Raw genomic sequence first — 19,040 nt, 5'->3', positions numbered from 1 at the left:
ACATTGAACTTTATTTACAAGACATCAGCAGCAACTACATGTGTGCATCAAACTCTCTCCTTAGAGGTTCCCCATGCTTCTAACTCATTGGTTTACAAAGATCATATGATCTTACAACACAGGATTATTCTTAAAGCTACAGTCCTACGTTTATCAAAACTACAATTACTACATTCCTTTCCCTTTAACTTTTCTGTACATTTTGTATTTACAAGGATATTTATCTCATGATATTACAATATTTACCCTGGTCATGAAATCACAAGTTCAGTCCTTCAGGTGGTTTCCTGATCCGTGTGGAACGTCGTAGCTCCGCGGTTTCTGATTCTTTGACAGGAACCACATTCTCTGGACCGAGATAGATAGGTTCTTGATTGGTAAGGGGATCAAAAGTTACGGGAGAAGGTGGGAGAATGGGGTCGAAAAACATCAGCCATGATTGAATGGCGGAGCAGACTCGATGGACCAAATGGCCTAATTTCTGCTCCTATGTCTTATGGTCTAACCACATTAACATCAGGTATCTCATTAGGCACAGGCAGTTCAGTGTCATCCACTCCAACAGGGACATCAAGCATGCCTGTCCTTGGTTGAACAAACAACAAGAACCAGTGGTTCAGCAATGGTTACAGTGGAACATCATTTTGTTGGAGTATCTCCCTTCTTCCTAAACGATCTACATGCTTTCAGGTAATCCGGCCCTCCACTTCCATGTATTACAACAATGGTCCTGTCACAGAGCTTACTTTACTAGATAACCACTTCGGTCCTCCAATGAAATTCCTCACATATATTGCTTGTCCAACAGTAAAGTGTTGCTCATGACTATGCAAATCATGAGTCACTTCTTGGTTCCCTTGACTTTTCTCCACCTTCCCTCCAAATTGGGAGGTATCAGGCTTAGTCTTGTTTGAAGACGGCTTCTCATCAGTAATTCTGCATCCTCATCCTACATGTCATCTTCTTTCTACCACAGAATTTAGTTTCGGCCTTTTTTTTTTACTTCACTGTTCACTGTCGGCCAGACTTCTCTCAGGTGAAATCTCAACCTGTCTTAGTTCAGTAGGTAAGCTACCCATGACTTCATTATCTACTCACATCTTGGAAAGTTCTACGACTTTTGCTTTCAAGATCTCTTTAGCTTCATTCAGCTGATTCTTCAGCTCTTCTATCTCCTTCTTGTATCCGTTGGCTTCCTCCTGGAGCCTTGAACATTGTTGTGTCTTCTCTACCAATTGGTTCTTCAGTTTGTTCAGAGTGACGTTAAATCCTTCCCGTTTCTCTTCATAATTTTCCAGAGGTACAAACTTTGACCTGAGGGTTCCTTGTAGTGCGTGAAGGTCTTTCAACAAGTTTTCCTCTTCTTTGCGAAGCTCAATTGCTTCATCTTGAATTCTGTAATTTAGCAGAGTCTCCTTGAGTTTCTTCTGCTGTTCTCCTGTGTTGTTGCTTAAGGCAGTCTTCATTTATTCAGGTTGCTGAATGGCTACACACTCCTTTTTCATCCTGTTGCAGTCCATGGACTCTCCGGGCTCTTTCTGAAGTACCTTGCCTTGTTCCTTTTCCAACTCAGGAACTCTTCCAGCTTCCTATTGAAATCCCACTGGCCAATCAAGGTTAATTTCCCTCAACCAATTTTGACCTAGAAGGCTTGGTCCTCTACCTCCTAATACCATCATTGGTAGTTGCACTGTTTGGTGTCTATAATAAACATGTATCTTTTACCTGGATTTGCTTCACCTGTGTACGTTTTCAACTTGCAGAGGTTTGTTCCAAATTTAATTGTTGATCACCTTTTATTTAAATATCTGAAAGTGTGTTTTCCTGCTATAGTGGTAGAAGCACTAGTGTTTACTTCCATTTTTAAGGGTTTACCATTGCCTTACAATATGACAGTAGTTGGCTCTGTCTTCTCAACTGTCGCTTGCTCGTCCTGCTTTCTATGCTTAATGTCCCCATTAGCACATTTCTTAGCTAATATCACCACTGTCAACATCTCTTTCTCCTTTTGTCTATGACATCTTTTGGCAATCTCCAACTATCACTGGTCCTCTAACCACCCCTACTTAAACCAGCTTATATTTCACCTCTTTTCTATTTGTCCTTAGTTCTGATGAAGAGTCATTCGGACTCAAAACGTGAACTGTATTCCTCTCTGCAGATGCTGTCAGACCTGCTGAGTTTTTCCAGGTATTTTTGTTTTTGTTCTAGATTTCCAGCATCCACAGTATTTTGCTTTTTCCCCAACTTTCACGTTGAATAAGGAATAAATGTCAGAATTGGTTGTTTCTGGTTCTTCCACACTATATCCTTCATTGGACTTTGTTTGTTGTCTGGGAGCCTGTTTTAATCTCACTTTGCAATGTTTCAATATGTGCCCACTCTTGTGACAAAAATAGCACTCTACCTTTTTAAATTGCCAATCATTAGGAGTATGATTGTTTCCACGGTGATAAAAATTAGTTTTTGAATTTTCTGCTAAGCTGTTTCCTCTAAATTTTTGGTTAGCGGGGGCTGTTTCCCGCTTCGCGGCGGAGTCCTGGCTTTTTGTGCCACTTTCGGCTGACCGTTTCTGCCCAACTAGGAAAATGGTACCATTTTGCACACTTTGAATTGCTTGTGCACCCCTTACAGCGCTTTCCATCGCACGCGCTATTTCTAACGCTTTCATAAAATCAAGATCCACTTCAGTCAGCAATCTTCGCTGAATAGCATCCTCTTGCATGCCACAGACCAAACGGTCCCTGAGCATATCATTCAAGGTTTCACTGAAATCACAATATTCCTTTAGTTGTTTTCATTTTGACACGTAGGTAGCAATGGTCTCCCCTGGGGCTCTATTCCGTGAATTGAACCTGAACCTCTGCATTGTGACTGAGGGCTTGGGTTGAAAATGTCACTTAACAAGGTCTACTAATTCACTGAAAGTCTTTGAATCTGGGGCACTGGGGGCTGCCAAGCTTTGAATTATACTGTAGGTTTTGCTCCCACAAATACTCAGGAGAATTGCTCTCCTTTTTTCCTCCCCTGTGATTTTGTTGGCTTGAAAGTAGAATGCAAGATGTTCTATATATTGAGACCAGTCATCTGTGGCTGGCTCAATGGGATCAATTCTGCCAAACTATGACATATGGGATGAGTGTATCTTCCTTTCTTTTTAATTATCTTAGATACTCTCAATCGTTGGGCGAAGGACAGCATTGGAACTGATTTATCCTCGTTGCCAATTTTTTAAAGAGTTGATTTTCCAGGCAACTTTTCTTGGTGGAAACATTAAACTTTATTTACAAAACAGTGGCAGCAACTACATGTGTACATCAAACTCTAAAACTAAAGAAAAACTCTCTCCCTATAGGTTCCCTGTGCTGCTAACTCATTGGTTTACACAGATCATGTGATCTTACAACACAGGATTATTCTTAACATACAGTCTTACGTTTAGCAAAATTATAATTACTACAGGGCCAAATGATCTCCTTCTGCAGTGTATGATTTCATAAGGCCTATTTTCAGGCCACTCTCGCTGAAATCAGTTAACTCAGTAAAGACAGGACTGAGTGTAGAATCTTCTGCTCTATGTGGTTGCCTTTGTCATCTGAGCCATGTGGTAATTACAGTAAGGGCAGAACAATTGGCCTCAATGTTCTGGGTTAAAGAGGGTTATCAAAAAAAAAATCACCGAGCGATATTTAGTGGCCTCTTCTGGAATGTGCAGGTGAGAAATAGATCAAGTTTGTCCTGTGATCCCTACTTACCTGTCAAGCATCGTTCTAGGTCCACATGGATGCTCACTTGGTGAGGTCAGGAAATTCTATTGCCTTTGGAGGTTTACTGTTGCATGAATTAGTACCTTCAGAATAGAAACCTGGTGATGGAAGGTATGAAGAAATCTTTCTTTTGCATCCTGCACTGTGCTATGTCCTACATTAGCTGCACTAGGTTGCTTAAATTCCAGTCCCCAGTGAAGAAAATACCCTTACTTAAAAAGGGTCTGTGAATGTGTGTGTGTGTGTGCGTGTGTGTGTACAACAAAACACAAACGGCTATTTTTCCCAAAAATGTTGAGGGATGCCCTCATCATCCCAGCCAAGATAACCATGGCACTAAGTGAATCGCTCATTCGGAGAGCTGGTGCAGACAGGATGGGCCAAACAGCCTCCTCCTGCACTGTAACAATTCTATGATTCTGATCCTGAGTAAGAATAACATTAAACACACTCTGCTCAACTATTACATCACATGACAGATGATAGTTTAGTCATGTACAATGTAGCCAGTGTAATCCTAATCAGAGATTATGAACACATTGTGCAAATAAGAATGTAATGTTTACAAGTCACTTGTCAGAACCGACCTCCAATACACTACTGCAGTGATTAAATAAAAAAACACTGAGCAGCCCAATCTCCATTATCTTTTTCCATCAGACTGGTATTAGCATGACAAGATCTCATTCATATCCCAGGGATAAAAGACTGCCAGCTTTTGGATGCTTGGTTTAAATGTTGACACACACGGTGCAACGTGAATAAATCTTGATAATTTACTCAGTGTTAATGGCTGGAGGTTCAGATCTTGATTCTCAACTTTCCTAAAACACAGTTTTCCTCCAAACTAAAGGTCATGCCTTGTATAGCTTTGAAAGTAGCAGTATATTAGGCCAGAATCTTCTGGTCGGCATGTGGGGGTGGGCCCCGCACGCCGACACGTAAAATAACAGGCGGTGATGTCGGGCATGCGTCCCAATGTCACTGCGCGTTATTCGGATCTTTTATTCGGCAGGCAGGCGCCAGAGGTGGCTGCGTGCCCAGCAAACTGTCAAGGGCCTGTACAGGCCATTAGGAGGCTAATTGAGATTACCGACGGGGCTGCCCGTCCAACCTTAAGGTTGGCCGGCAGGCAAAGAGCCCAAGCGGCCTTCGTGGTTTTCAGGAAACCACATCCACAGGCGCATATATATATATTTTTTACACATTTCATAAATATGTCCCAGCTCATGTGACACAGTCACATGAGAGGACATGTCTAAATAATTTTAATCTTTCTTTATTTTAAACTTTCGATTTGAACTTAATCTCCCTGACGCAGCTCCGTGCCTCAGGGAGATTTCTGCCCTCTTTCGTGTGCATGCGTGAAAGAGCGCAGGCCCCGACTCTCACTCCTCCTCCTGCTCACACAAGGTAGCGCTGAGTGCTACTGGGCTCGTGTCACGCTGGGTGGGCCTTAATTGGTCCACCCACGTAAAATGGCGGCGATCGACTCCGCGCCCGCTCCTGACCGGCCCGCCTGTCAAGCAGAAGGTTCTGCCCCTAGTGTCTGAATGCAACAACTATATACCTTGCCTGTATATGATCCCAGGCTCACAGTAATATGTTTGGCTCTTAAGTGCCCTCCGAAATATCTTAACAAGCCACTCAGTTCAGGATAATCAGGGATGGGAGTCATAGCCAGCAACATCCACATCCCTCTAATATATTTTTTGAAAATCTGTGGGGTCGAGGGAAGAAACAGGCTTTGGACAAACTCTCAAAATGTAAAAATCCAATCCTCCTCCTTTACTTCATTTCCTACTGAATATACCTTTTCATTTTCTCTTGTCTCCCTCTGATGTCAAGCTAAGGGGTTGGGCACAAAGTAAAATGTCCCAAGGTGATTTAAAAGAGTTAATCAGATAAATATTGACACCAAACCAAAGGGAGAGGTATTAGTACAGGTGGCCAGAAGCATAGTCAAAAGTAGATTTTAAGGTGTGTCTTTGAGGAGAGGACTGGGCTGTGTTTACCTCTGCTCTTTTGGTGACGGTTACTACTAATCACCAATTCACCGCCCAGTGAAGATAGCTTGTCCTGATTCACTTTATCAAGAACAAGAACAAAGAACAAAGAAAACTACAGCACAGGAACAGGCCCTTCGGCCCTCCAAGCCTGCGCCGATCATATTGCCTGTCAAACTAAAACATTTTGCACTTCCAGGGTCCGTATCCCTCTATTCCCATCCTATTCGTGTATTTGTCAAGCTTCCTCTTAAACACCACTATCGTACCTGCTTCCACCACCCACTCTGGCAGCAAATTCCAGACACTCACTACCCTCTGCGTAAAAAAACTTGCACATCTCTAAAGTTTTCTCCTCTCACCTTAAATCTCTATCCCCTAGTAATTGACTCTTCCACCCTGGGAAAAAGCTTCTGACAATCTACTCTGTCCATGCCACTCATAATTTTGTAAACTTCTATCAAGTTGCCCCTCAATCTCCGTCGCTCTAGTGAGAACAATCCGAGTTTCTCCAACCTCTCCTCATAGCTAATAACCTCCAGACCAGGCAGCATCCTGGTAAACCTCCTCAGCACCCTCTCCAATGCCTCCACATCCTTCTGGTAATGTGGCGACCAGATTTGCATGCAATATTCCAAGTGTGGCCTAACCAAGGTTCTATACAGCTGCAGCATGACTCCCCAGCTTTTATATTCAATACCCCTGCTGTATGCATTCCTGACTACCTTATCCACCTGCACTGCCACTTTCAGTGACCTGTGGACCTGTACACCTAGATCCCTCTGCCCATCGATGCACTTAAGAGTTCTGCCATTTACTGTATAATTCCTACCTGTATTAGACCTTCCAAAATGCATTACCTCGCATTTGTCCGGATTAAACTCCATCTGCCATTTCTCCGCCCAAGTCTCCAACCGATCTATATCCCGTTGTATCCTTTGACAATCCCCTTCACTATCTGCAACTCCTCCAACCTTAGTGTCGTCTGCAAACTTACTAATTAGCCCAGTTACATTTTTCTCCAAATCATTTACGTATACCACAAACAGCAATGGTCCCAGCACTGATCCCTGCGGAACTCCACTACTCACAGCTCTCCATTCAGAAAAGCACCCTTCCACTCGTACCCTCTGTCTTCTATGACCAAGCCAATTCTGTATCCATCTTGCCAGCTCACCTCTGATCCTGTGCGACTTTACCTTCTGTACCAGTCTGCTATGAGGGACCTTGTCAAAGGCCTTACTGAAATCCATGTAGGTAACATCCACTGCCCTTCCATCGTCGATCATCTTTGTCACTTACCCAAAACTCGATCAAGTTAGTGAGACACGACCTCCTCTTCACAAAACCATACTGCCTCTCACTAATACGCCCATTTGCTTCCAAATGGTAGTAAATCCTGTCACGAAGAATCTTTCCAATAATTTCCCTACCACTGATGTAAGGCTCAGCGGCCTGTAATTTCCTGGATTATCCCTGCTACCCTTCTTAAACAATGGAACAACATTGGCCATTCTCCAGTCCTCTGGGACCTCACCCGTAGCCAGTGAGGATACAAAGATTTCTGTCAAGGCCCCAGCAAACTCCTCCCTTGCCTCCCTCAGTACTCTGGGGTAGATCCCATCTGGCTCTGGGGACTTATCCATCTTAAAATTCTTCAAGACACCCAACATCAAGGGTACATTGCAACAGGTAAGTCACTTCCTAAGATCTCAAAGCCTCTCTACCTGCTGCATGCACCTGCCACCCTTGTACTTCCGATGGTGGAAGTTACGGGTTCGGGAGGACATACTGCAATATCTCAACAAGGTTACTTTGAGAGCCACAACCTATGGTTCCAAGTCAGTCCCGTTTTCAACAATAGCAGAAAGTTGGATATGGTCTCCTTGCTTCATCACTCTTCTCCTCCTTTTCAAACCAGATTGAGGGTCTCCAATCTTTTCCATCATTAAGGCCAATCTGTCCTATTACTCTTACCCACCGACAGGGAAGCCAAATGTTAAGATGGTCAGTATCCGCTCCAAGCACACAAAGTGTTAGCCTCAGCTTAGTAGTAGCGCTCATGCCTAGCAGACAATAGATTGTGGGTTCAAGTCCCACTTCAGAGACTTGAGTACATAAACAAATACAAGTTGTTGTTATTGTTATGTACTGACTTTAATGTAATAAAATATGTTGCATTTCACAGGAGCATTATAAAGCAAAATATGACACCAAGCCACAGAAAGAGATATTAGGTCTGGTCAAAAACTTGATCAATGAGGTAGGTTTTAAGGAATATCTTAAAGGAGGGATGCGAGGTAGAGAGGTGCAAGGTCATAGGGGGATTTGAAAACAGATTAGAATTTTAAAATTGAGGTGTTGCTTAGCTGGGAGGCAGTGTATGTCAGAGAGCCCAGGGGTGATACCTGAATGGGACTTGGTGTGGGTTAGGAAATGGCAGCAGTATTTCGGATGGCCTTAAGTTGATTGAGGGTAGAATGTGGGAGGCTGGGCTGACACTCCACTGCAGCACTGAAGGAGTCCCACACTACCAGGGGTGCTGCCTTTCAGGTGAGACATTAAACTGAGGCCCCTTTTTCCCTTTCAAGTGCATGTAAGAGATCTTACGGCACCGGTGATTCAAAGAGAAACATGTGAGTTCTCCCAGTGTCGTGGTCAACATTTTGAACATCTCAATTAAATCTTCCCTTGGATTTCTTTGCATTGAGGGGAAAAATGCCAGATTGTCTCGTCTCTGCACATAATTGAAGTATTTCATCCATGGTATCAATCTGGTAAAACTCCTCTGCACCCTCTTCAAGGTCCTTCTTAAAGTGCTCAGAATTGGACTTCATAATCCAGTTGAAGCCCAACCAGTAATTTATAAAGGTATGGCATAACTCCCATACTTGTTCACACTAATGAGTAATGCTTCTTGATCAAGATACTGGAGAGGTATGGCTGCCCATAGAATTGGTGAGGAGTCAACGCCTTCTGGAAGCGGTAGGAGAAAAACAAAAATAGTCAGGGAACCTAGATCTGGTATGACCCACCTCCCTACCAACAAGTCGGCCAAGGAGTCTGATGCAATGCTACTCCTTCTGTGTTCAAAACAAAACCTCTCAACACTTGCTGGACAAGTATATCTGACTGCAGGTGGGCAGTGAAACACAAAATCTGCATAGCCCACCCACCTGAAAATGGCGTTGGAATATTAGGAAAGGAAGCAGCTACTCAATCCATCGAGACAGCTGCATACAAACATATGAATTAGGAGGAGTAGGCCATTTGGCCCCTTGAGCCTGTTCTGCCATTCAATAAGATCATGGCTGATCTGACTGTGGCTTCAACACCACATTCCACTTGCCCCAGTAACCTTTGACTCCTTTGTTAGTCACAAATCTATCTACCTCTGTCTTAAAAAATATTCAATGACCCTGCTTCCACCACTCTCTGGGGAAAGGAGTTCCAAAGATTCTGAGAGAAAAATATTCTTCTCATCTCTGTCTTAAATGGGAGATTTCTTATTTTTAAACTGTGTTCCTTAGTTCTAGTCTCTCCCACAAGGGGAAACATCCTTTCAGCATCAACCCTGTCAAGTTCCCTCAGAATCTTATATGTTTCAATAAGATCACTGCTGATTCTTCTAAACTCCAACGGATACAGGCCCAACCTGTGCAACCTTCCCTCGTAAGATAACCCCCTCATCTCAGGTACCAGTCGAGCGAACCTTCTCTGAACTACTCCGAATGCATTTATATCCTATCTTAAATAAGGGGACCAAATATGTACATAGTACCCTAGATGTGGTCTCACCAACACCCAACTGAGGCAAAACATCCCGACTTTTATATTCCACTCCCCTTGTAATAAACAACAATATTCCATTCACTCAGAGCATGGCTGATCTGTGCCTCAGTTCAATTTTCCTGCCTATGTCCCTTTAACCCTTCATAGTTACCTAACAAAAATCTATCTACCTTGGTCTTGAAAGTTCCAATTCACCCAAAATCCACAGGCTTTTGGGGGAGTGAATTAAAGATCTTCTCTATCCTCTGTGTAAAAAGTGCTTCCTGATTTTACTCCTAAATGATTCGGTCAATTTTATGATGCCCCCTTGTTCTGGATTATGCCAACGAAACTAGTAGCTGCAGTCTACATGGCCTGGCTGTGTGCACAATGGCAGCTCCAGTGGGGCTGAAAACCTGCTACCATCATAGCACTTATGGTCCTAACCCCAGAATTCTGAACAAAAGAAAAAAACAAGGCTTCCGCTCTGCAAGATACAGCCAAAAGAAAGTGTTCCTACAACATGAAGGTTCACCTCATATGGAAAGCCAGCAGCCATCCAACAAGAAAGAATCCTGATGCTGTCAGCAAGAGGCATTGTTCAATTTAAGCAGCAGCAAATTGGCTGGTTTCTGTTAAAAGTGGAGAATAGCTGCCAGCTTAACATTAAAGTGATTGTACTAGTTGCAAGATGAGCAATGACTTCCATTAATAGCGACTGCAGCACTATCTACCAGCCAGGTTCACTGGGCACGTCACATCAGTTTAAAATTGAACCGTGTATACTTCCTGCCCCTTTGCCAAGCTCAACAATAGCGTTATGCTGTTTACAATACAATGCTGACGATGTTGGGAGTGAACCGTGAGATCAGGAAAACCCCACGGCTTTCAGAATGGTATTTCTTCAGACCAGGAAACTCTGAAAATTGCCTAACCTCCATTCTCAGCTACTTCTTTTGTGCGACAGTTTTCTATTGATCCAGCAAGAGTAATGACCCCTTTGTAGATCTGAGTAATTTTCTGAACATCTTCCAAGAACCCAGACTGTCAGGACTGGGGGTGGAAGAACAACGTAAAGGGATCTTCACAGTTTTCAAGTGGAAGGCAAATTAAGGGCTTTTCTTCCAAAGACACGTGGATTGGACTCTCGGGTAGAGTAGTGGAACAGGAAACGTTGGAATCATTTGAGACGTATTCCACTCCACAATGAGGGATGGATGAATGAATAAGATGGGCCAAATGGCTTTCATCACCCTTAATTCTTTGCTATCTTGTGATAGTGTAAATGGTAAAACTAGTAACAATGACATTAAGGGATACGGGGATAGAGCAAGAAGATGGCGTTGAGGTAGATGGTCAGCCATGATCTAGTTAAATGGCAGACCAGGCTCGAGGGGCCGAATGGCCTACTCCTGCTTTAGGTTCCTAAATACTGATATTTTATTTTATGTGCACATTCAAAACAGAAACTCAAGAACCAGTCAACATTTAAGTGAAAAAAAACCTTTCAACTGTTATTCGTTTGCCATCATGAGAAGAAACGCAAGAACATGTATATTTTTAAAATTCATTCACAGGATGTGGGCGTCACCGGCAAGGCCAGCATTTAATGCCCGTCCCTAGTTTCCCTTAACTTTGTGACTTACTAGACTCTTTCATGGGGAAGCTATGAAAGAATCAGCCACAGTGCTGTGGATCTGAAGTCACATGTAGGCCAGACCAGGTAAGGACAGCAGGTTTCCTTCCCTTACAGACAGCAGAGAACCAGATGGTTTTTTATGACAATCCGTTAGTTTCATGGTCACCCTTAACCAATACTGAGTTTTTATTCCAGATTTATTTATTAACTGAATTTAAATGCTGCAGCCACCCTGGTGGGATTTGAGGTGTCTCTGGATTCTTTGTCCAGGCCTCTGGATTATGAGTACAGTACCTTAATCTCTGCATGGTAATCCCCTAAACTGAAAAGTATAATGACCCTGGCATCAGCGTGATTGTAATGAATAGTTCATAGGAAAACACTAGCAGCAGAGAGGTCAAAGCTGTTTATTTTGGTCCAGATTTGGAGAAATGACATATATATAGATTTTAAAATCTGTTCCAACTTAAATCATAAATTTCCAGAAATGCAAGCATGGATTCCTGAAGTCAAACGGAACAAAACATCAGCGCAGAAATAATGCTCTGCCCAGACATCTTTGTTCCTTCCTTTTTCTCCTCCTTTTGCTCTCGCAAAGGGGATGGGATACAGTTCCATATTGACTGGTAGACTCTGGGTAAGTGACAAGACCAGCCTACCCCTGTCCTGTAAAAGTATATCTTCTCTGTATCGACTGGGGCCAGACAGAGGAAGCTGGGTAAGCAGCTATTCTTTATGAGGCAAAAGGAACAATGTTAAGATGGGGTAGCGGGGTTAGTGCAAGTAGCGCTGATGGGGAAAAATTATGAACAAAAATGTAGTTGTTCGTAGTATGGAACATGAGAACTTAAGTATTGCATAAAAGCAAGACATGCTGTCAAAGCTTTTCGTCTTGCATTCATCAGGACAGACGCAAGAATGCTAAATTTCAAAGGGGACAACAATTTAGATTGCATGAGGAAAGGGGGAGTGGTGGCGATACTGATTGGTTGTGATGCTGCCATGGCAAATGCAGCAGGGAGCTTTGCCCCCACGCTTTTGTTTATTCAAAAAAGGTGCAATGTCTGGACATATTTCTTTTGCCTGCAGTGGACTGGTCCCTGCATGTGAATATACATGCGTAAATGAGCTACATTGCTCAGAACATAATGTCTAACATTAGGTGTCATTCCGCAATTGGATAGCATTTGCTGAACAATCCCAAATGTGTTAAGGATTACACTAACATCAATTTAAAAGTATCAGTCAGGCTTGTAATGTAACTACATATATTCCTTTTGGCTGCAGAGCCAATATGTCCAAACATTGCAACCTTTTTGAATAAATAAACACATGGAGGACTGAAGCTCTTTGGTACACTGGCCATGGCAATGTCTCAACCAAACAGAGCCGACTTGCCAACCATCAGCACCCCCTTTTTCTCATGCAGTATATATTGCTGTTCCCTTTGAAACTTGGCATTCTTGCATCTGTCCTGATGAGTGCAAGGTGAAAAGCTTTAACAGCATGTCTTTTTTTCACCAGTACTCAAAAATAAATTTGGACTGACTCCAATTCATGTATTTGCTTCATTGTGAAGTACACCCACCCTTAACTAAGGGATTCTGCCAGCATGGACAGAAACTTATAAAATATATGGCAAAGCATTCGAGATCTGCACTGCAGGAATTCACCAAGGCTCCTTAGACAGCACCTTCCAAATCCATGACCATTTAGAAGGACAAGGGCAGCAGACACATGGGAACACCTGGTAGTTGCCCTCCAAGTCACTCACCATCCTGACTTGGAAATATATCACCGTTCCTTCACTGTCGCTGGGTCAAAGCCCTGGAACTCCCTTCCTAACATCACTGTGGGTGGACCTATACCACACGGACTGCAGCGGTTCAAGATGGCAGCCACCATCACCTTCTCAAGGACAATTAGAGATGGGCAATAAATGCTGGCCCAGCCAGCGAAGCCCACATCCCACAAATGAATTAAAAAAAAATCATCAGACCAATGTGTGGGAGAGAATTTCTGTCAATGAATTGCCTCTTTTTATGTCCTAAAGCTGTCCCAGTCAAAACTCTGCCAACCTCACAGACTAAAATGAAAACTGAAAAGGCTGCTCTCTACGATTTGCAATATGGTTCACTTCATTCAAATCAGACAAAGAACCTGCCTCATCAACACAAAGGAGGGAGGAAAATCTTGCATTTATATAGTGCCTTTCATGACTTCAGAACATCTCCAAACACTTTACAGCCAACGAAGCAGCTTTTTTTTTAAAAAAAGTGCAGTCACTAATGTAATGTAGGAAACATGGCAGCCAAATTGCACACAGCAAGCTCCCACATCACTGCATTGGAGTGTCAGCTCAGATTTTGTGTTCAAGTCTCTGGAGTGGGACATGAACCCACGACTTTCTGATTCAAAGGCGAGAATGCTACCAATTAAACCACAGCTAACACTGTGGAATTTGATGAAACCAGGATGGCAATCCATCATGTGATAGCTAGCAAATGTATTTTGTCTCGAAGCAAGCAAGGAATGTTCCTGAACAGATGAAATCCTCATCTTCTGGGCTCTAAGGCAGCGTGTTGTTCAATCAATATCTTAGTATTTAAATGAGATGGGACTTGTAAGGGGGAAACCTCATTCTATGGAGAGCCTTTCTCCCATTTTACTCCCCTTATGTGTGGTTAACATTAAAAGGTAACTCAAGCTCAGAAAATTCCCATCCATCAGCAAGTACTGACATTTACATTAGGGCCAACCTGTTGTTCTCACGCACTCAGAATATAAGCAGGTTGGAAATTGCGGCAACATAAACAGGGAAGATAAAATTACGGCGATTATGCAGGAAAAACTGACAATCCAAGCAGCTTGTAGATAAATCATTATTATGCAGTGTGCGCGCGTTGTCCTTTCAACAGATCAATAAATTCAACCTAGAACCTGTGCCTAATAATGACTCGCAACTGAAAATCAAGGGTTAAAAGATTAAAAACAAAAGATCTGATCCGCTAAACTACCCGAACATTGTATTTTCCCTCCTGTTTAATCAACGTGGCAAAATGTTTGCCAAAAAATGAATCAGCAAAGTGCTACTCACCATTAACATGTTAAACTGAGACAAACAAAGAGTGAACGGGAGCAATGGGAAACAGAATCAGTGCATTTATTAATCCATTATTTCACCACAGCTAAACCACCACAGATCTGAAAGAAACAGCAGACTTTATAAAATGCAGCAACGGATGGATACAGACAGGTCAGCACAAAGGATTCGGATTTCCCACACAAATAGTTTCTCACAGGAGTGTTTTTTTTCCCAAAAATTCAAAGAGAAGGCAAAACTCCTTCCTTAATATTCTTTGCCTTACATTCTCGCTGAGTACAGGCTGATGGGCTCAGAAAGCAGCGCTGGCCCAGCTGGAAAGCGGAGGGGGGAGGGGAGGGAAGAAGAGGCAAAACGATAAGTAACTTTGCAGCTGTGGTGTGTTCGTGGGGAAATTTTCCAGCTGGTAAGTAACATGCTCTGCGGGTCTCCGCATCCAATGACAGCCCCACAGCAAAACCTGCTGGATTCACTAAACCAGCAGCTGGGAAGTCAAAGTTAGTTTTTTAAAAACGTGGCCTTCCTGATGACAGGCCTCATCGAATTTGGCAAGCTATTAAAGCAACTTTCCTGACCAATACCTTTCTTCATTGTAAACCCTGAGAATTTAACATCCCTGCCAATTTCCACTGATCTTCAACTAACTCATTCTAACATTTAGTATTTTAGTGATATATCTGAAAAATACCTTATTAGTATTTAAAAAAAAATTCTTTCTCATAGCTCCTCTTTGTTTTCTGTATCCCTCACTCAATAAGGACTCGATGGCTTCACGTCAGAAGGGTCAAGTAAGCACAGCAAAGATTAAAAAAGAGGAATCTGAGATTGTGTGTCAGCGAGTGAACACCACATGGGAAGATGGTTTCGACTTGAAATGTGAATTGTATTTTCTCATCAGTACTCCTCACAAATGACCTATAAACTTCAATATCCTTATTATCTGTTGTCCATTTCCAGGATTTAAAAAGCAAAAGAAAACATTTGTTTCTATTTTTGCTTAAACGTAGACATGACTGATCTTGAATATGCAAAAATATCAAACCTGGGATAACTTCAGTGCCTCACACATGGCCTGCAGCGGTTCAAGAAGGCAGCTCACCACCACCTTCTCAAGGGCAATTAGGGATGGGCAATAAATCCTGGCCCAGCCGGTGACACCCACATCCCACAAATGAATAAAAAAAAAGACACTGCTGATTGAAACTAAAGGACTGAAGGTAGAAAAAAGCTGTTGATTAAAATTACATCTAGGCTTTTGGGAAAAGAGAGAGGTAGTGGTAATTTTTTCTACTTAAAATAAGTTATATATAAACATGGCAAACACTCAATCAAAGAGGAGATAAAACCTCAGCACCTGTCTCGGGAAATCCAAAACCTTTTATCAATACCTTAAATTAGCGGGCCAGCTAATCAAGGTTTGCTTTGCACCCTGGCTGTGGCTCCATGGAGCAAACTGTTCTTCCATCTTATTGCCTTGTGGCCATTGCACTGCATCTTAGAACGGTGCCAAGCTGAAGGAGGAGCAGCGCAAGCACATGCAACTGGACACTAGGCCAAGACACGCTGGCTCTCAGCATCAAACCCTACCATCAGCATCCGCAATACAAGGCTTTGCTTTCTTTCGCAATTTCAATTTCTTCTCATTTTTCCTTTCCTGGAGTTCTTTAATGTGCCGTGTCACTGGTAAAATAAATAAAAGTTTGAACAAAACCAAAACAAAAAAAAATAAAATAAAACAGGCTCTGCTGTTTAAACACACCATCATAGAATGATACAATACAGAAGGAGGCCATTTGGTCCATAAGGGCTATCAGAGTAGTCCCATTTCCCTGCTCTTTCTCCACGGAACTGCAAATTCCCACCACCAGGATTTATTCAATTCCATTTTGAAAGTTACTATTGAACCTGCTTCCACCACCCTTTCAGCCAGTGCATTCCAGATCACAACAACTCGGTGTGTAAAAAGCTTTCACCATGTATAATTGTAGGTCTGGCTTTTAAACTTGATTAATTAAAAAAAACCCTAATTTTCTTTGGGCCTTTGTGTACACCACTTCCTGGCCAAGAGGGTGGCTGCTCTCTTGCACCCAGCTCTTCATAAATACATCTGCACACTCTGTGGGCTGCTATAACTCGCTCTCTGATTTTCTTTCCCTCCGAATACCACTAGACTAGTGATCTAAAGGCCGGACTAATGCTCCAGAGACATGAGTCCAAATCCCACCACATCAGTTCGGGGGATTTAAGTTCAATTAATTAATAAATCCAGAATTAAATGCTAATCTCATTAAATAGTGAGATGACATGGAATTACCAGATTGTCATAAAAACCCATCTGGTTCATTATGTCTTTCAGGGGGAGGAAATCTGCCATCTTTACTCAGTTGGGCCTACATGTGACTTCAGATCCACAGCAATAGCTGCCCCCTGAAGTGGCCCAGCAAGCCACTCAGTTGTATCAAATCACTATAGAAACAAGCACTGTGGGTATATCTACACCACATAGACTGACAGTGACTCAAGTAAACAGCCCACCACCATATTCTCATGAACAATTAGGGATGGGCAATAAATGCTTGACTTGCTAGCGACGCTCACATCTCAAGAACAAATAAAATAAATCCTGGAGGCCTTCATTAGGTGCCTTTCCCCGGTGGTGCGAGAACCATTGATTCTCAGTCTCCCACACCATGTTGCAGCACTTTATTGAATCAAAAGATGGGAGCATGTCACTACCATCGCTTTCATTCACCCACTTGCAGCAGTGTGGACACAAGGGCGTCAACTCTCAATTACCACCCAAGGCTGAAAGTCAACCAGGGTTGGGTGCTGCAACATTGTCTATGCCAGGGCGGCTGGTTCACACTTCCAGTTTAGGTGGGTCAAGATGGGCGCATGATGGTAAGTCACTCCGACTGTGGTAATAAAATGTTCTGCATTGAACTGAACAAAGTATTCAATTAATCCCAATAGGCTACAGGCTCGGGGGACCATATAGTCTACTCCCACTCCTATTTCTTATGTTGATACCTTAGTTGGAGCAATATGTGTCCAAGAAAGCAATGCTGTTTTATCAGGCAAAATTTAACACTGAATCACAAAAGCAGATGTTAGGACAGGTGAGCAAAAGCTTTTTCAAAAGAGGTAGGTTTTAGGTAGCATCTTAAAGGATAGAGAGAGGTAGGGAGGTTTAGGTAGGAAATTCCATAGCTCAGGTTATAGGCAGCGGAAGGAACAGGCACCAATGGTGAGTGAGGGATACTGGGGATGCGCCAGAAGCTAGGTTTGGAAGAGAGCAGAAATATTGGAACACTGTAGGGTTAGAGGAGATTACAAAGATAGGGAAGGGTGTTGCTGGACCGGGAGCCGGTGTAGGCCAGTGAGCACAGGGGTGATTAGTAAGTGGTGCTCAGTGCAGGGTTGCAGAGTTTTGGATGAGCTCAAGTTTACACAAGATGGAAGGTGGGAAACTTGAGCAGCAGGTGGCATTTTAACCTTCCTATGGCATTATCTTGGGCCTTTCCAGTACATGTAGACTGACACTAAGCTGCCCCCTGCTTCCAAAATGCCTTGTTCCCTCTGGATTCTGCAAACAACTCCTATAATTGATCTGTTAACGTGATTAAATCTCCAGTATCAGCAGCATGGTTTAGAACTTAAAAAAAATGTACCTTCTAGGTTGGTGTCTGTATTATTTACGATGTTAAACAGCGATTGGGACTGTGAATTAATCCCATTCATAGATTCAGGACATTAAAGCAAATGCAATTGCAGCTTTGAAATGTCGTTCTTAAAAAGCTGCATTTGGGACTGCAGACCTCTTCCAAGGGGAAAGACCCATATAAGACAGCAATGTAAAACATCCCAACGAATTTTAGTAGGATTTTAGCATGTATGGATTGAAAGCTCAGCCTGCCTACAGCCAGAACTAAAAGGTGATCTGCCATTTTAAGGCAGTGCAGGCCATTTACTATGCACAGAGTTCTTAGAAACCCAGCTCATTAGCCTCGGTGCCTCTCCAGATACTGCATAGTGCGAATAATTCAATTTTTTTTTCTCACACAATTTGGTAATTTGGTGCTAGGGCTGCAACTTTTCACTGTATGTATAAATATCCTAGATTTGGCAATATGGAGGTGCATTGTGCAAGTGACCAGATGCTGCTAAATTGGAAGATGTGGTGAACTGTGACGGTATCCTGAAAAATTCCAGAAAGATGCGAGATTAAGCCAATGTGGAGAGTAAAGGCAAATGACAGATCCGTGTAACCAAAGCAAGAGCAAGTACATTTTGAACGCAAGGATTGTCAGATGGGAGTACAATTAAACAGGGAGGCACTAGCAGGGTGTGAATCGATGAATAAAGGGATTTACAGGTTTGGGTATGTAAATTATTAAAAGCTAGCTTGCATGTATATAAAAAAAATCAGGTGGGATAATCAAAGGCTGTGCTTCATCACCAAAGGTAGAAACTGTTAAACAAAAAGGAATGGATACTGCAATTATAAAAAAAGTGCTGGTCACTTGTAGTATTTTGTTCAGCTTTTGAACATCCTAAATTAGGATACTGACTTTTGAGAAAGTCTGAAGGTGTGACTTTGTTCAAAACGGGAGACAGGGATAAACCAGTTTACTATTGACTTGTTGACCGAATATCAGTAGTGGGTAAGAGGCCAGAATGTGGAATAAAATTAATAATCACCTGGAGAGCCATGCATTAATCAAGGGCAGCCAGCATGGATTTGTGAAAGGTAA

The 19,040-nt window shown here is 42.6% G+C and overlaps 1 protein-coding gene across 1 annotated transcript in view; it reads right to left on the bottom strand.

Moving 5' to 3' along the window:
* Window positions 1-19,040, bottom strand: part of arhgap39 (Rho GTPase activating protein 39) — a 487,284-nt gene that overhangs the window by 106,133 nt on the left and 362,111 nt on the right. Inside the window, exon 14 of the mRNA XM_041183281.1 lies at window positions 15,874-15,966. Coding sequence (XP_041039215.1) covers window positions 15,874-15,966 — 93 coding nt within the window. The remainder of the gene's footprint in view (window positions 1-15,873; window positions 15,967-19,040) is intronic.

The sequence above is a fragment of the Carcharodon carcharias genome, chromosome 3, assembly GCF_017639515.1.
Source record: "Carcharodon carcharias isolate sCarCar2 chromosome 3, sCarCar2.pri, whole genome shotgun sequence".
NCBI classification, from domain to species: Eukaryota; Metazoa; Chordata; class Chondrichthyes; order Lamniformes; family Lamnidae; genus Carcharodon; species Carcharodon carcharias.
The sequence above is the reverse complement of the archived record's forward strand: the minus strand, read 5'-3'. Positions and strand labels throughout refer to the sequence as shown.